Here is a 17705-nt window from a genome sequence, read left to right on the forward strand (position 1 = left end):
TATTTACTATTACAGGAATATATATTTTCTTAATTGCCTGCATAAGCTTGCTGACATAGAAAACTTCTCAGCAGGCATTTAAAGGTTAAAACAGAAGGCACCTGCTGAAGCTCTATTGGCAGAGGATTCCACAGGAATTAGCCGGCTTGGTTATTGTTGCTGTCAGATGAATCTTGCCAACTTGGGGGACCAGTGATGCTCCTGCAGATGATCTCAGTGATCAAGCTGGAGATGTAAGGGTTCAGGTTTCTTCCCTCACATAACCTACCTCATTTATTTGCTTACTCCTTCCTCTCCCTTGCTGCCCTTTCCCTTTTGAAATTTCTTTAAATGCCTGTTGCTTTTCTCTGGGAAAAAAAAATTCAAACCTTCTTCAGAATATTGTTGAAGGCAATTCTAGTGATATACTTTTATGCAAATGAACTTTCCAGACCATCCTCTCTTAGTGGATTTTCACCTTTCTGGTGATAATGTGTGTTTTGATTTCTTGGATTTTACTTTATTGCTGATGTTTGGATATACGGTTCCTATGTCCTTCAGAGAGACTGTCACAGCTTCGTTGTCACTACTTGTTAGTGTGAATAATAGGGGTGGCCAATTTTGGTCTGTTTTTCTTTTCTGTATGAATGAAACTGGGAAAATATTTTGCTATATCTTGATTAAGTTGGGCAGGGATCTGGTAGCACAAGAAGTCTGAGTTTCCTATCTATGCCTAGAAGCAACTGGCTAAAGTGCTGGACTGGGTGGACCATTGGTAATACCCTGTAGGAGACTTCTTAAAAATTATGCCCAGATCTGCCAGTCGGCCATCCCTAGAAGCTTAGATTTAGATTTGCAAAGGACCATGGATGCCATGTAGTCCAGCCCTCTGCTTAATGCTGGATTCATCTTCTTGCCTTCCCAGATGGGCAGCTGTCCAGCATCTGTTTAAACACCTTCTGTGAAGCAGGGCCCATTACCTCTTGAGCAAGTCTGTTCTGCTGTTGAACTGCTTGTACTGTGAGGGTGTTTTTTGACGTTTTGTCGAAATCTTGTTTCTCTCCAATTTCCACCCACTAGTTCTGGTCATGTGCTTTGGTGCTACAGAGGCCAATTCTGCTCCATTGCAACAAGTTTGCCTGATGTTTATTGTTCCAGCCATTTCCCTGCCCTGATGTTTATTGTTCCAAGCCTGTGCCATGCACCACAGAATCCCTGGCAGAGAGGTTGCACGATTAAGGAACAACTAGAAGCACAAGGGTATTAGCCAAAGGCAGAGCTAGGAAGCAAAGATGTTTCCCCTCCTGTGTTTGCCTCATAAAGCAAATATGGAGCAGAGACAATGATGACAAATTGCTAACTTACCAGATGCATGGTCATTTTGACATCTAATTTGTCTCTAATTTTGGAGGCTGAGAGTGCCTAGGCTGATATTTCAAGCTAATTTACATTATGCATTGTAATAGCACAAGACTACCCTTCCAGCCACACCTGTCTTGATGTGATGGTATGACCACATATCAAGATTATGCTCTGTTTTGATTCATCATCAGTTATGGAAGGGGAGCAGGGGCGAGTTGTTTTACTGTAGATCAAGATGATAATCTAAGCTGATGATTTGGCATTGAAACAGTTTGAACTGGGTTCCTCCATGCATTTCCCCATCTTCCTAAATCACCTCATGTCCAGGTTTTTTGGTAAGCCTGAAGTTCCTGTTTCACCATCTCCTCTGCTTCTGTGGCCCTAGAGCATATGTTGCTGAACTGCTACACCCATCATCTCTAACTGTTGGCTTTCTTGCTTCCCGGTTGGAGTGTCCTGAGGCTGCTTTCTTTTAAAACAAAGCATTAGGGAAATGTTAACCAACACCTGCGTGCAACGCTAGTTTGGCCCTGTATCACCTTTTCCGCCTCAGATTACTTACATTGGGTGCTAAACAAGGACGTGACAGAGTGAGTGTGTTAGCAGAAATTCAGAGAGGTGTTCTTAAGATGAATGCAGCCATGGTCATGACCTCTTTTAAAAATATATTTTAAAATCTTGCCTATGTCTTATGCACGTTGCTTCAAAGAGCTTAAATATGTGTCATTGTTCTATCTCTTAATGTAGCTGAGATGCCTGAACCTGTATCCCTTGGTTACTATTATAAGCATTTGGTGGCCTTCATTTCTGTGAGAATTTTCAAGGCAAAACTAAGTGCTAATGTTAATAACAGTAATAGTTTTGCTTTCTTTGAAACCCTCTATATTCTTCCTTTATCACAGCTTGAGGTGGTTTGCAAAATCATAGAACAACTATAAAGCAAAGCCAAACCTAGTGGGGAAAATATAACAACAGAAGGGGGGGGGAAATCGAAATAGAATAAATCTACAGGTTGAAAGCAGTCGTCTTCTATTTTTCCTTCTTTCAAGGTGTGAAACACAGATGAGAAAAGTTTTTTATTTTTATTTAAATAGAAAGCACTGGAATTCACTGCCATAGAAGATGGCATTTGGAGTGCAGTTCTTTCTGAATAAGTGTGTGAGAGCTCATAAAGATAGTCCCCATTTTTGTTATTTATAAAAAGAAATTTTATATCTTGTATACTGATTTAATGCAAAGCTGGGGTTGCTTGGAGCCACAAGAATTTTCTATAGAGAAGAGCTAGGGAAGAATGTAAATTCAAGTGCTGGATTGCCCTTGCCTAACTCAATTGTAGACAGTCTTTTTGGCACATATGATGCAAATCGTCCAAAACATTATGGGGGTTGTTTATTTTACAAATTTATGAACTGCCCCATAGCCTACAAACATTGAAGCGGAGTGCAACAAGATGAAAATGATACACACAAAAAATCTAAAAAACCAATAAAGCTATTTCTACAGATGTACTATTAATATTTCACAAATGACTGGGTCATACCCCAGGGAAAGCCTTCTTATCTGAAATAACTTTTGGTAGGCACCTGAACATTATGACACTTGGGTCTAATTTCAGCTGGTAATTGACTCCCAAGGGCTGGAGCTGTGATACTAAGAGCCCAGTTTCTAGTACAAACTGAGTGCACCTCTGTGGCATGTCTTAAGTCTCAGAAGTGCCCTATATGAGGAACACAGTGACCAGGCAGGAATACTCCTGGGGCGAGGCAGTCCCTTAGGTAACCTGGTCCCAAGCTGTTTAGGACTGCAAATGCTAAAAGCAAAACCTTGAATTGAACCTAGTAGCATATTAGCAGCTAGCGCAGCTCCCTCAGCAGAGGTTTTACACAGTGTCAATGTGGGTTCAGCCCAAGGCAGGCGCCACATAGAGTGCACTGCAGTCCCATAATCCAGTCTTGAGGTTACCAGTGCCAAGACCACAGAGTCCAAACTGTTTTAGTCCAGGAATAGCCATAGCTGTCTTATCAACCAAAGCTGGTGAAAAGCAGGCTTAGCCTAGACAAAGACATGTCTGGGAGCGCCCCCAGGCTGTGTATCTGTTCTTTCAAAGGAAGTGCAACCCTGTCCAGAACAGGTAACGAACCTTTCTGCCAGACATGGGAACCTCTTTCCAACAGGGTCTCTGATTCGCCAGGGTTTAAATTCAGTTTGCTGGTCCTCATCCAGCCCTCCTGTGTACCCAGACACTGATCCAAAGTCTTCCCAGCCAGTCCTGATTCAGATGTTACAGAGAAATGGAGAAATGTGTTATCAGTTTACTGGTGACACTTTGATCTAAATCTCTCAATGCTCCCAGCAGCTTCATATAGCTGTTAAATAGCATTGGGGACAGAATAGGCCCCAAAGGAACCCCATAATACAAATGCAAGGGTGCTAAAGGGCATTTCTCCAATGCTACTCTCGGGAACTGATCCTTCAGGTAAGAAAGGAATAGCTGTGAAACTGCCCCCCCCACAGCTTAAGCCTGCAACATATGTGGGGTGGGGGTGAGGAACTGCACCTAGAGCCAAAATGGTATATGGTCAAAATGCATTGTGTACAATGGCGGGTGGGATTGCCAAAGCCTTTTCCCTAGACGCCCGCCCTCTTTAATATTTTTAGATAAATATTTTTTGCCAGGCTCATAAAGCTGAATGAGCACAAGTCAAATGTGCAGAAGTTGCAGGCTTACTCTATTAGAAAATGTTTGTATTTTATGCTTTATTGCTGTGAACTACTTTGAGCTCAATTTAGTTGTTGGGAAAGTAGCATACAAAGATTAAATCAAGCCTGCGATGTTCAGTGGAATTTACTCGCAGATAAATGTGCATAGAATTGCAGCCTGAATCTCCTATGTTGTTGTTTTAATTACCAACTTTTTCGTTTTAGGGATGATTCAACCCCAGAAGATAATATTTGGAAAGGCATCCTCTGTGTGATCTTCTTCTTTCTAATCATCAGTGTTTTAGCCTTTCCGAATGGTAAGTAACTCCACAAGTATTTCTGTGCCGTTTTTTTTCTACAACTCCTTTTGCAGATAGGAGAGCAAGGTAAACACAAAGGTGCTTGGGGATTTTTGGAGCAAACTGTTTTATGAGTACTCTGGTTTAATAGTCTATTGTTTGCTCTGAGAATGGTCCCAGTCTCTCTTAGACTTTCAGCTCGATAAGGGATGGTCCCTGGAAGAGCATCTTGTGCAGTGCCAAGCTGCAAAACAAGGCAGTAACATATACTCCAGAGTATACTCTTGAAACGGAATGAAAGATGAGTCTAATTTCCGTGAGATACTAGTAGAACATACATTGTTGGGCAACCATGCAATTGCAGTTAGTAAATAAATAAAGTCTTGCATGCTAGAGTTCTCTTGATGGACACAGCATATGCAGTTTCAGGGTAAAAAAGGCAGCTCCCATAGAAGAGCCTTTCCTAACCTGGTGCCTGCTATATAGCATGAGCATCATAATTTCAGGGTTGTGGGTTTGAACCCCACGTTGGGCAAAAGATGCCTGCAGTGCAGGAGGGGTTGGACTAGGTGACCCTTGTGGTCTCTTCTAATTCTACAATATGGTTTGGACGGTAACTGCCCTAATTTATTTACTGGCTGTGGCTGATGGAGTCCCATTTGGACGACCCCAGTTTAGGGAAAGCTGAGATAGAGGCTTTTCTGTTGTCTTCTGTTGATGTGTTTTAGTTATGTTTATATGTGTTATTTTATAAATATGCAAGTTCCTCTTGATACCCTTCCTAAAAAGGGATGTTCTTGCTTTCTCCCTTCCTGTGCTGTGGGTGCTGCTTTCCTGAAGGAGAGGTGGTAGGAAACAGCTTTCTGGGTGGGGAAGGTGTTTAACAACTTTTCCCCTACTTCCCTACTACAGCAAAAGCCAGTTTGGAACAATATTTAACAGAAATAACATGCATTTTTATTGCTATCTTAAAAAGATTTCTAATTAGGGCATTTTAAAACTGAAGCAGCTTTTTTCCATCTAAAGAAAATGAGTTTAAAATTTCTAAATCTTTTGTTCTTATGATTAGTCGTGTGAAACAATGTGAGCCCTTTCTTTGACCTCTTCAGCAAAGAAAATGAATTTTAAAAAGAAAGAGGGAAAAAGCTACACATAATTGCATGGTAATCGAGGAGGTGCTCTGATATGGGGTGGTTAAATGCAAATAAAAGGTGTGATCACAAACATGCCTACCTGGATGTAAGCCTCCTTGCAAATCCATATGTCCTGCTCAAAATAAATACCATATTTTTCGCCCTATAGGACACACTTTCCCCCCTCCAAAAATGAAGGGGAAATGTGTGTGCGTCCTATGGGGCGAATGCAGGCTTTCGCTGAAGCCTGGAGAGCGAGAGGGGTCGGTGCGCACCAACCCCTCTCACTCTCCAGGCTTCAGGAAGTTCCCGTCGGGCTCCCAAGGCTTGCGAATAGCAGCCTGCATCCCGAAGCCTGGGGCGTGCTGCACAGCGCACCCCGGGCTTCATGCAGATATCGGGCAGCCCCACAAGCTCGGGGGACAGAGGGGAGGCGGAGCGCTGCCATCCCGCTGTTCCCCGACCTGGTTTGGAGGCTGGCACTGGGGAGAAGCACGCTTCTCCCCACCGCCAGCCCCACAAGCTCGGGGGACAGATATCCGCAAGCCTGAGGAGACCGGTGCGACTTCCCGCGGGCTCCCTAGGCTTGCGGATAGCAGCCTGTTCTGGGGTCGGGGTCGGGGGAAGCTTGGGCATCCCCCGCCCCAGCCCCACGCCTGAGGGGGAAATAAATTTCCCCCCCTTTATTTCCCCCCAAAAAAACTAGGTGCGTCCTATGGGCCGGTGCACCCTATGGGGCGAAAAATACGGTATGTTTAGAATCAGAGCAAAACAATTGTGTTGTTTCATTTTCTTGTATAATGTGGGGGTAACTCCTTATGTTGAATCAGGTCAATGGTCCATCTAAATTAATAGCAGCATTTCTCCCAAGATTTCTAACAGAAATCTGCACCCATTGGCACTTTAGCTGGAAATGCCAGGAATTAAAACTGGCACCATTTTATATGCAAAGCATGTACTCTACTGTTGAGCTGTGGCAACTTCTGAGTTGAAACTGAAGAGGCTCAAGGCAGCTTCCTATTAGCCTTGAGACACTAACAGCTTGATTTTTCAATGCTTGCTTACTCAGAAGTGAATCCCACTATATTCCATGAGGACTGCAGCCTGAGATATTCTCGTCAGTTTCCCTTTCCTACTGGACAGTGATTGATCAGCCCTTGCCCCCATGCAAATGTATCCCTCAAGATGCCACTTATTTTAGTGGCAGAAACAAAAAGGGGAGGGGAATAATAAAGTTGACACAGCACTGGGGTGGGCAGAGAGGTTTACACCTCTCTTCCCAACAAAGGACCCTAATGGGGAATGGGGTTGTAAAACACCCCTCCCTGGTTGTTGGATCAATCGTTTGGAGAGCAGGGAGGGAAGGATAGCCTGGATTAGCTGAGCTGGGGCAGAGAACACCTGTGCAAAAGTGTGGGATTGGGCGCACCCCCTTTTGGCCACCTCTGTGTCTGGTATGCAGCCCCAGAAGGTTCTTCAAGTGTAAATGTGACCTTTGGGCCAAATAGAGGTTAGCCACCTCTAGACTAGACAAATAAAGGTTAGCCACCTCTGGACTAGGCTAACTTGCTATGCAGTTCATCCCACAAGCATGGTATTTTTAAATTTGAGACCTGGGTTCACATCAGAAGGTCCATACTACAACTGTTATCCCTGTTTATCAACACTCGATTAAAAGAGGGTAGTTTGTACCTAGGTAAACTGCTGAGAGAGGAAAGGGAAGTGACATCCCATAAATCTTGCTTAACTGAAACCCAGTATTCAGTTTTTCAATACCTTGCGCCTGCCTCTCTTACTGGAAACATTAGAGTGATCTCATTGTGTCTGGTATGGGAATAGATAGTAGCCGTGGTCATTATCTGCAGCAGATGGTGACTGGCTTTCTTCCAGTAAAAGCAACTGTGTATAGTAACTGTTTGGTGTGAGTAAAGTTGATTGCGCTCTCTGACCGAAGCTATAGCTGAATTCAGTCCTGGGCATTTTTGGCAAGAGGCAGAATATCAGGGAATGCTTGCACAGGGAGATGGAGCTGCTGCTAAGAGGACTTGTTCCCGCTCCTCTGAGACTGGCCCAGTTCCCTTGCCCTGATTATCAGTACTGCCTTGGTAACCAGGTTACAAGAGAAGCATTTAGCAGCAGCCAGAATACCTTCCCAGTGTGGCGCTGTTGCTGGGGGGTTTCAGAGAAGCATCCACTCCATCATCTGAACTGCTGATTTATCAAACGATGTCTGATACCCTCTAGGAATAATTGGGATTGTACTGGGCTACATTTTTACACAGAGGGCACTGAGCTATAAGTTACAAAGCCAGGCACCTGATAAATGCAGACATAAATAACTCTAATGCAAAGACTGCAAAGTTGAGCAGATGTGTGCCTTCGGACACCTCACGTTAAGCTGCTTTGAGCCATATAATCTGGATTTGTATTTGATCTCAGTAGCGTCTCTAAAAGGTATTGATTTCAGTGGTGTAGCCGAGAGGAACGATTTTCCACCCGAATTCAACCTGTGTGCATGGCACTTGATATCCTTTGTGGTATCTAATGACTGGCTTGCTGGAAGTTTTAAGTGGCCTGCCCGGCATGCCCTTCCTCCAGTTTTGCCAGTCACCTAGTTCCTTTGCTACAAGATTTCACACTATTTTCATTCAAGCTGCTGTGTACCCTATTTGGAACAAACCGCAGAATAGGAAAATTAGCTTTTTACAAAGTGACTTGAAAGTAAACCTCAGAAACGGAGGAGATAAAATTTGAGGGCTCAGGACTAAAGTACTGTCAGTCTTACAGCACAATCCCAAGCATATTTACTCATAAGTAAGTCTCATTGTGTTAACAGGGACTTAACTCCTAAGTAATTGTGTTTAGATTTGCAGCTTTAAAATAGTACATATATTCTGTGATTGGGCCTCCAGGCTTTCATGGGGATCCTAGATTAGTAACCTGCTTTGAACTGTCACAATCTTGTGCTACATACATTCTTGTTCCTTCTCTCCGTTTCTTAGCAGATTCCAATAATCTTAGTTGGTTGGCTGGTTTCCATAAGTCCCTAAAATTTGATAGGTTGATTAAAGTCGTTGCACTTAGATTTGTTCCGAGCAGTGGGATTTTTTTTTGGTAAAAAAGGAGGCGCAGGTACTCCAGTCTTGTTACAAGTGTCATGGGTGCCAGCACAAAATGGCTGCCATAGGCAGCAAAACAACAAAAGGTGGCAGTACTCCATACTGATGAGTATGGTTGCAAAAGGAGAACTAGTTCCAAGGCTTGTTAAACATCTGGAGACGCAAAAAGGGGTTCTTCTTGGACAAGCTTTGAGCAAGAAGTTGTAGATGGGGGACTCCTTATTGAGTGACCCATGGCTTTTAGTTGCTTTCCCTATGGGATGAATTCCTGGTTAGATTCCAGGAATCTAACCTTAAGTCCTTAACCACAAGTTTCAAGATGTTGGAAATAATTGCTTTGGATCCCAAGATAAGTTAACTCAAGGAAGTTCACAGAAGGAAACTTTCCTGTCCCCTTTTCTCCCCTGCAATCAGCTGCAATCAAGGGAAGCCTCCTTGAACAATGAGGGATGAGGGACAGGGTCTGCTGAGAAAGGTCTGAATTATCCAGACTATGCACAGGTCTGCCCAGTTTGGGGCAATTCTTCCTTCTCCCAGCAGCTCCCTACACCGGGAAGACCGGAAGCTTTCGTTCTGCTCTGCGAACTTCATTGAGTTACTGGCTTGGATCCTAAAATAATGGAGCTAAATGCCCCAGTGTTCCTTAAGCAGCCTCCATAATATATGTAAAAACAGTTTCCTAGATACACTCACATTGGACAAAGAAATGGAGCTCCCGCTGAAAATGCAGGCAGGCAGGGGCTAGCTCAGTACTTCATTCCATGGGTCAAAGTAAATGTGGGCCACAGCTGGGGATGCGACTTGAATGGGAAGGACGCAAAATCTGAACATGGAAAGTACGGTAAATGAAAGGATGGCAACCCCTGGCCACATTCCCAACTCTGGAAATCCTGGCTTTCTTGACAAGGGCCTCTGTAGTGGTGTATATAATGCATCTCTGCGCATAGAGTACACAAAGACAAGCAGTGTGTGTATTTGTGTGTGCTTGTACGCACACAGTCCTCACAATGTCTCCCTTCCTCCTCGACAGAACCATCACACTCACAAACATTTCACTTGTAAACTCATAATTTTCAGGCCCGCACATTCACTTCTGCCTTTCCCAATTGCTAATGTATCCCAGTTCCCTGATGTGCCAGCACTAATGTTCCCACTACCTGGCAATTCCTGCTGGCAAGCATTGATCTTCCTGCAGATCCTCATCTGCTTTTGGGTATGAAGTTGGGCGCTTACTTTTCTATTACTGTTTTCACAACATAGAGAGCCTTGTTTTTTGGATACCATGGTAATTTCTACAGTGTCGCCAACAAGAAGTTCTTGAGGATCTGTGTCTTTATCCAGATATTAGTCTCAGTAGTTCCTTTAATGGCTTTAAATAGAAAACTTGATTTGTTATAAAGCTTGCTCAGGATTGATTCTTGGTTGGCATGGTTGCATTTCCTTCAGATTATGTTTAGATGACCTGTTGCGATTCTTTCTGATCCATCAGTTTGCTGTTACTGAAAAACTTTTTTCTCTACAGGGCCTTTCACTCGCCCACACCCTGCAATATGGCGTATGGTTTTTGGTAAGTTGTTTTTAAAGATGTGCTTTCACGCTATTCCAGAGCATCAAAAAATAGTAATTCATTACCTGAAAATAATACTGTATTTTTCCTGCCATTCTGCTAAAAGTACCCAGGGTGGCATACAGCATAATCATAGAACCATATAACTGAATCAGTGAAAAAGGAAGGAAAAGAGCTTGCAATGTTAACCAGTCCTTAACACTGAAGAAAAAGCCTAAAAGCAACAAGAAGAAAACATGTTAGACATTAAAACCAGCAGCAGTAGAACTAAGTGGTATGCATTAAATGCCTGTTGCAACAGAAGTGATTTCAGTTTCTGGCGAAAGAGTGAGCTCAACAAATAAATAATTAGGAAAACATTCCCGAGTCAAAGAATCACTACAGAAGAAGGCTCCCATCTCTAGTGCTTACTCACCAAATCTCCTGAGATGGCACTAAGATCAAGCCCTCTGATGTTGATCAGAATTCCTGTGACTGCAAATTTAATTGGTATTGCAAAGGACACTTCGTCATGAAAACTCAGTTTCGACTTAATTGTATCTGCATGCAAATGCACTGGAGTTTTGAAAAGGGAAATTGAGAATGGAACAATGGCGGGAGAGCAAGATGCAAATATTCATTGGTACCCAATCACTTCTCCCCTTGCGGGGGTATAAATAATAAATCATCATTATCATGGCAGTTTCTAGTGCTCTCAGGAATGGGGTGGTTGGAAGGTACAGCAAGTCTCCCTTCTTTCAGCATCTTAATGAACATTTCACAACCATGTTAATATTTAATGTATGGAAAGATTTGGAGACAGTTCTCAAGTGTTCCAGAATTGCTTTGGAAAATGGGACTCGGCCTCCTAAGGCACTGAGCAGTATTCTCAAAAATGACACCCTGTACAACTATAATCTGTTGGCATGTGGAGCAGCTGTAGCTATTATGATTACAGCTGAATTTCCAACATGAATAGTTTGGATGCCCTTCAAAAACCTACCCAAGGTTGCATCTGCTTTATGACTGATGGATTAATAAACCTCTTGGCTGCCATGGGATGCTTAAATTCCTCTTTGAGTGTGACCTGTTTAACCATGACGGTGGGGTTAGAGTGAAGTAACAACTTATCAAGAACTGCCACATTCTGGAGGGTTGTGAATAAACTATGGTGGATAAGTTATATGAAGAATCTGGGTTGTACCTCATGGTCCAATACTCATTTGTCTTGCTCCTTTTTCTGTTACATGTGAATGCACCATTTCACATTTTCACACATGTACTTCACAGCGGCGGGGGAGATTTCCAGCCATATGGAATTGTATGAGAAGAATCTTCCGGAAGCTGCTTAATTATGAATACTTCATTATTATTCTTTTGTTTTGATTTTATTGATCTGAATTATTCCATTGGCATTGATATAACATGGTTTGTTTGTGTGATTTTAGTTATTGCTCTTCAAACAAACATTTTGTACATCTGACTTTGGTTTTCCTACAGGTTTGAGTGTTCTCTATTTTCTGTTTCTGGCATTCCTGCTCTTCCTTAACTTTGAGCAGGTGAAATCCGTGATGTACTGGCTCGATCCCAATCTCCGATATGCGACAAGGGAAGCAGACATCATGGTGTGTATTGATGGTGTTGCAAGAAAGTATATTCGTTCCAGAGTGGATATAGTGCTACCATATTGCTGTGTTAGAATAGCATGCATTATCCCTTTGAAAAGGGATAGGAATTCTCCAATCCTAAAGTTCAAATATCATGCAATAATATACTAGTATCATAGAGTTGGAAGGGACCCAAATGTCATCTAGTCCAATCCCCTGCAATGCAAGAATTTCAACACGTCCCCCATCCAATTTGAAACCATACTGGACTCTGCTTAGCTTTGCAAATGGGCTAGCAGTTTTGTTGCTGCACCACTCAAAGATACTGGATATGGTTGGGAGGTTGAAGCATCTTCTCTAACAGGAAGGTTAAAGTTTTGAGGCCTTTTTAGCAGGGATGTGGCATGTGAGAGGGTGCACCGTACAGACATTTCTTTCTCCTTGCAAAATGCATCTCTCTTGGGGAGGAGGACTTCTCCCCGCTTTCCAAACTGGGAGAGAGTCGCAAAGAAATGGCATAACCTGCCTGCCCCGTTTTTGCGCAGTGGTGTGAATATTCATTTATGAGTCTCTTCATGGCCTTCTTGGCTGCAGCTTGAGTGCAGTTTTTTGTTTGAAAAACAGCCCTTCTTCCTGAGAACAGTGGCATCAATGTGCAGTCCGTTCGATTTGGCTGTGTGACTATGGGTGGTATTGAGCTAAGTCCTACTCTGACCCAATTTAGTCATGTTCATTATTTTCAGAGGGTTTACTTTGCATGAAATGTAGTTGACTATCACTCCATGTCACCGAGGGCAAACAAAACTTGTTCAGACCAAAGGCAGTGTTTCAGGAGTGGGGTATTTATAGATTTTCTGTATTTCTCCTTGAGTAAATAAAGCAGAGCAGGTACTGGTAAATGCATGCTTATTTGTGTATTCTTTTAGGTTGCAGAATTTGCCCCCCTTTTTGGTTAAAACATAGACTATTCCATATCTGGCAGTAATTATCCCTAATGATGTAGAAAACAGAATTTTTATTGTGTTTCATTCAGTCATGTACTGTGATGAGGACCAGTAGAATAATAATAAAAAAAGAATTAGGCTGCAATACTATTTAGACTTATCTGGGAGTAAGTCCAGTTGAACTCAGTGGGGATTAATTCTGAGTAAACATATGCATAGTTACATTGTTAGCCATTCTTGAAGGATCAGTATGTCCATTATTACAATCCAGCATTATAAAAGCATGCACTTACCTTTTGTTCAGTTGTGTATTTTAATTAATGGATATTTATGTTTTAATGCTTGTGCAATTTGTTTTTATACTGCAGCCTGCATAGAAACCTACTTTGTCATTAAATGGTATATAAACTAATGATTATACAAGGCAAAGCTATAGCGGACCATAAGACGAGTAAATAACATTCTCTGATAGTCTCTGATATTGTAGTCTGAAGTTTTATTTCTTCTGAAAATGTTTCCAGAATAGACTTGTAACTTCTGCTTCTTTCTCTCACACACATCTTCTTCTTTCTCCAAATCAACAACAGGAATATGCTGTGAACTGCCATGTTATTACTTGGGAGCGAATCCTCAGCCATTTTGACATATTTGCTTTTGGACATTTCTGGGGCTGGGCAATGAAGGCTTTGTTAATCCGTAGCTATGGGCTGTGCTGGACTATTAGCATCACCTGGGAGCTAACCGAGGTAGGTTGCGTCTTCTCAGTGAAGAGTTTTTTATATCCTTGGGGTGGGGAATGACTGGTGTGGCTTTCCTAGCAGTTTGTCCACATTGCAAACATAACACAAGTTTATTGTCTGCTCCTTAAATTTGACACACATGCTAGATGTGAAGCTTTCCTCTTGCACACAAGTGTCTGGAATCGCCAAATCAGATTTATTTCATGTTTAAGTCAGTCTATCTAAGTAAGTTATTTACTCAATTACTTGGAAAGATACTGGATGAATATAGACTTCAGTATTACTATATAGTATGTGCAGCTTGTCTCAGTTATGTTCCCTAAATTAAAACCAGTAGTGTAGTACTTCCTCCTAAAATTTGTGTCTCCTGTAATATTAAATCTTCTAGTGAAAAGGCAATATTTGCAGCACTGATTTTACAGTGCAACCCTATGCATGTCTCCTCAGTAAGCTTTTGGAAACACACGGCTGTCACTTTAAAGGGAAAGCATAATAATGCTTTTTCACCAAGAAGCCATCTGAAGCTGTAGGTTTATAGACTTTGGTCAGATTCACCTGTCGTATGAAAAATATTTCCTGTATTTTCAGCACCTGTAACTTATGTAAAAGTCACATTCTTATGTTAATGAGATACCTTTGTCTGAATGAATTTCTTACCCAGAATCTTTTTGCTGTGTTCTGCAGCTGTTCTTCATGCATCTGCTGCCTAATTTTGCTGAATGCTGGTGGGATCAAGTCATTTTGGACATCCTGCTATGTAACGGGGGTGGCATCTGGTTGGGCATGGTAGTTTGTCGCTGGTTGGAGATGAGGACCTATCACTGGGCGAGCTTCAAGTAGGTCTCAAGTACAAGCAAATAACCATTATATTAACGATACTGCAGTATGAAAACCCTGAATTAAAATGTAATGTTTGGTAGATTGTGAATTGTGGAGGTTGTCCCATTGCAGGCTGCTAAAATATATTTATGTTGATAATTCTGAATCCCTAAGTTGGAAATGCTAAATATTTCCTTGATTGTGAAAATTTGTAGTACAGGGCTATCCCAAATCTAAAACCTCATGTTAGATTTAATTTTGTAGCCGGGAAATCACAAGGCATGTGGTGCTACAGACCCAGGACTCAGCTATATTGACATGTGCATTGTACATGCATTATAACACCATGACGCCAGGTGGCGCTGTGGAGTTCTGTTTTTGCCAACCTGATTCCTCATACAAAGTTTACAATGCGTTTAACTGGAACGCTTCTTTGATGTGTCTGGATCCAGCCCCAGTGTATTAGAGGCGGCATGCGTCTGCATAGCACTTGCTGGGGAACATGAGTGTGGAGAGTGCTGTTGCATCGCATAGGCCTCTGGTTGGCCACTGTGAGAACAGGAAGCTGGACTAGATGGGCCTTTGGTCTCATCCAGCAAGGCTGCTTTCGTGTTCTATGTTCACTGTCTTGGGTGATTCCTAAATTGGTATCGGTGCTGCTATTTATTTTTAAATCCATTTCCTTGGCAATGTTGGTGGATCATGACATTATGAATGTGTTACAATGTTATTTCCATTAATAAGCAAGGGGAGAGTCTGTGATTGTTCATGGTCCCTTGCGTTCACATTTGATTTCCATCAGCCTCTGATTTTACCTCTAATGGTGCAATCCTGTGTACATTTACCTGGAAATAAGCCTTACTGAACACAGTGGGCGTTACTTCTGAGTAAGCATTTGTAGGATTGCATTGTTACTCGTGTAACCAAAATATATGGTTCAACTCTCCAAAGTGACGCCCATATAAGTATGGAACATACACCTTACTTCTATTGTCTTACTCTATTGATAAAGTCCAAGTAAACCTCTCCCATGGTTTTTAATAATATATAGTTAATATTTCAGAATTGGAGTGTGAGGGCCAAACTTATGAACAGTAAACCATTTCCTGATACTTCTTTTTATAATGCAGTAGATGAAAACTGTATTTTAAAGGCCTCCCATTTCACCCGCTTGTTTTCCTTATGAAACTTTTGCCAAGAGCATATTTCTAAAACGATTTTCTTTCTGTAGACCTCTGAGAAAAGAGCCTCCATTCTAAACTTTGATCCTGTACTCCTTAGGAGTGGGGATTAGGAATGTTGTAGCTTTGCACTTAGCCATGTGATTCAGACCTTTAATCTAAGCTGACCTTTCTGCATGCCTTACATACTTAGCACTGCTGTTTTTGCTGAAGATAAAGGAAATAAAACCCACTATCATTGCTGACAGTACCGTATTGGCCTGACTATAAGCCGCACCTTTGAAATTCAAGGCTTATTTGCGGGTGCGGCCTGCCTCCTGGCGCTACCAGTGCTGGCGCTCGGCTCTGAATATAAGCCGCACTTTAACTTTGCAGAGTCGGAATTTGGAAAAAAAAAGTGTGGCTTATATTTGGGCCAATATGGTAATTAAATCCACTGGGTTTGTCGCTAGAAGCCAGCATCAAAGAACCCCATTCATGCACAGTTAAGTTTCCTGTTCCCCATTAGCTGCACCTCTTACTGTTTGCCACACACCATGGCCAGTAATGACCAAAATGTTAAATAAAAGCATAAAGTGAAAGAAAAGTAGGACTGTTTTTTCAGTTGCACCTCACTACCTGTGACCCAGATATTGTTGGACTTAGCTGGCTGAGTCTGATGGAAACTGGAGTCCTACAATAGACAGAGGACCACAGGTTCCTCATCCCTGATACACACTAATGGATTCATTTATCCAGCTAACAGTTGATTACACAAGAATCTAAATTAATTTGATGATGTTTTGATTTTACCAGAACATTGGAAGTCACTTTCTGTGTTACTTCCCGGTTATTATTTTGAAATGAGTACAACATTACGATTACTTTTTTTGTTGTTAATTTGATGTGTGTTCAGCTCTAGCTGTGAGGGAGAGATTTACTCTGAACATCATGGGATATGGGGCAACTCAGGAAGCTGTGAGGGGTGTTTCTAAGCTTCTTAATCTGGTGCTTCTGAGAGCCTTACGCTTTCTTTCACCTCATGGGCTGCTGCCCCAGAGGGTCTCCCAACCTTCAGGAGCACTGTAAATACCAAAATAAAATAAAATTGTTTGGCTGGTTCTGGTTAGTAAAATTTGTGGTTTTATGCTTATTTGCCCTTAATTAGAAGCATGATAATTAAATTATTAACATTAAATAGGGAGGTCTTGGCTCTCAGATCTTTCAGACACTTTTCCTCAAAGAAGTGTTTTGTTGGTTGTTTTTTTTTTGCTTTTTTGAAAGCTTGGTATTTTGATAGCATTGGAAATTAAGGGATGTTTCCTACTAAGTTATTCTCCAAGCAGACTCTTAAGTTATCCATGTCCATTAATTTAAATGGGTCTACTCTATGCCTAACATAGGCTATAACCCCCAGTTTTCAGCTTTGTTGCATTTGAGGAGCAAATCACGCATGTGGAAAAGTTTGCTTCTTCTGATCGCAAACGTTTGTTTGCTTAATTTCAATAGGTCTGCTTCTTAAATGCTCCTTATTGTTACAAACCCCAGTATGATAGAGCTGTGTTATTTTACATCATTTGTTACATAGCAATGCAATGTTGATTTCCTTCTTTTTTTTTTGTACTGTTGTCCTTATCTGCTTTTAGGGACATTCACACCACCACAGGTAAAATCAAGAGAGCTGTGTTACAGTTCACTCCAGCAAGCTGGACCTACGTTCGCTGGTTTGATCCCAAGTCTTCATTTCAAAGAGTGGCTGGAGTATACCTTTTCATGATTATCTGGCAGGTAAAAACAACAACAGCAAACCTATTGAAAACAAAGCCCAGGGAATCTCAGCTTGGGTTGACTGGATCAGGCTGCTTCCTTTTTGCGTTAGTTTCACCTGTCTTCATTCACAAATCCATCCCTTCTCCTTTCTGCAGCAATGTGTTGTTGTTGTTTTTTAAAAAAATCCATATAAAAATATGGATTTGAATTTTTATTTTAACACAATTCATTATCATTAATTGCACTTATTAATTGCTTACTTATGAAAGGTAACTCAAAACAGCTTACAAAAAAAGTAGCACATAAAGTAAAACCAGCATGAAACCTAAACAGTAAAAACTAAAAAAACCCAATGTTTATAAAAAGGCACTGAACAAAGCCAGAATTTTTTTTTTTAACTTTCCGAATTTTAGCTGTTGGCATGCTGGCTTAAGCTTATGGAATTTGGAATCTAACAATATTTGGAGGGTCACAAGTTCCCTATACCTGTGTTAAGAGTGTAAGACCAAGACTGGAGAGAACCAGGT

General features: G+C 41.7%; 1 protein-coding gene across 1 annotated transcript in view; it reads left to right on the forward strand.

Moving 5' to 3' along the window:
• PTDSS1 (phosphatidylserine synthase 1) overlaps positions 1-17705 on the forward strand; it is a gene marked incomplete at its 5' end in the record, with an annotated part of 37946 nt that overhangs the window by 3149 nt on the left and 17092 nt on the right. Inside the window, 6 exons of the mRNA XM_083622727.1 lie at positions 4267-4358; positions 10115-10159; positions 11639-11763; positions 13277-13435; positions 14114-14265; positions 17055-17196. Of these exons, the coding sequence (XP_083478853.1) occupies positions 4267-4358; positions 10115-10159; positions 11639-11763; positions 13277-13435; positions 14114-14265; positions 17055-17196 (715 nt within the window). The remainder of the gene's footprint in view (positions 1-4266; positions 4359-10114; positions 10160-11638; positions 11764-13276; positions 13436-14113; positions 14266-17054; positions 17197-17705) is intronic.

The sequence above is a fragment of the Podarcis filfolensis genome (genome assembly GCF_964270895.1).
Source record: "Podarcis filfolensis genome assembly, chromosome: 7".
NCBI lineage: Eukaryota > Metazoa > Chordata > Lepidosauria > Squamata > Lacertidae > Podarcis > Podarcis filfolensis.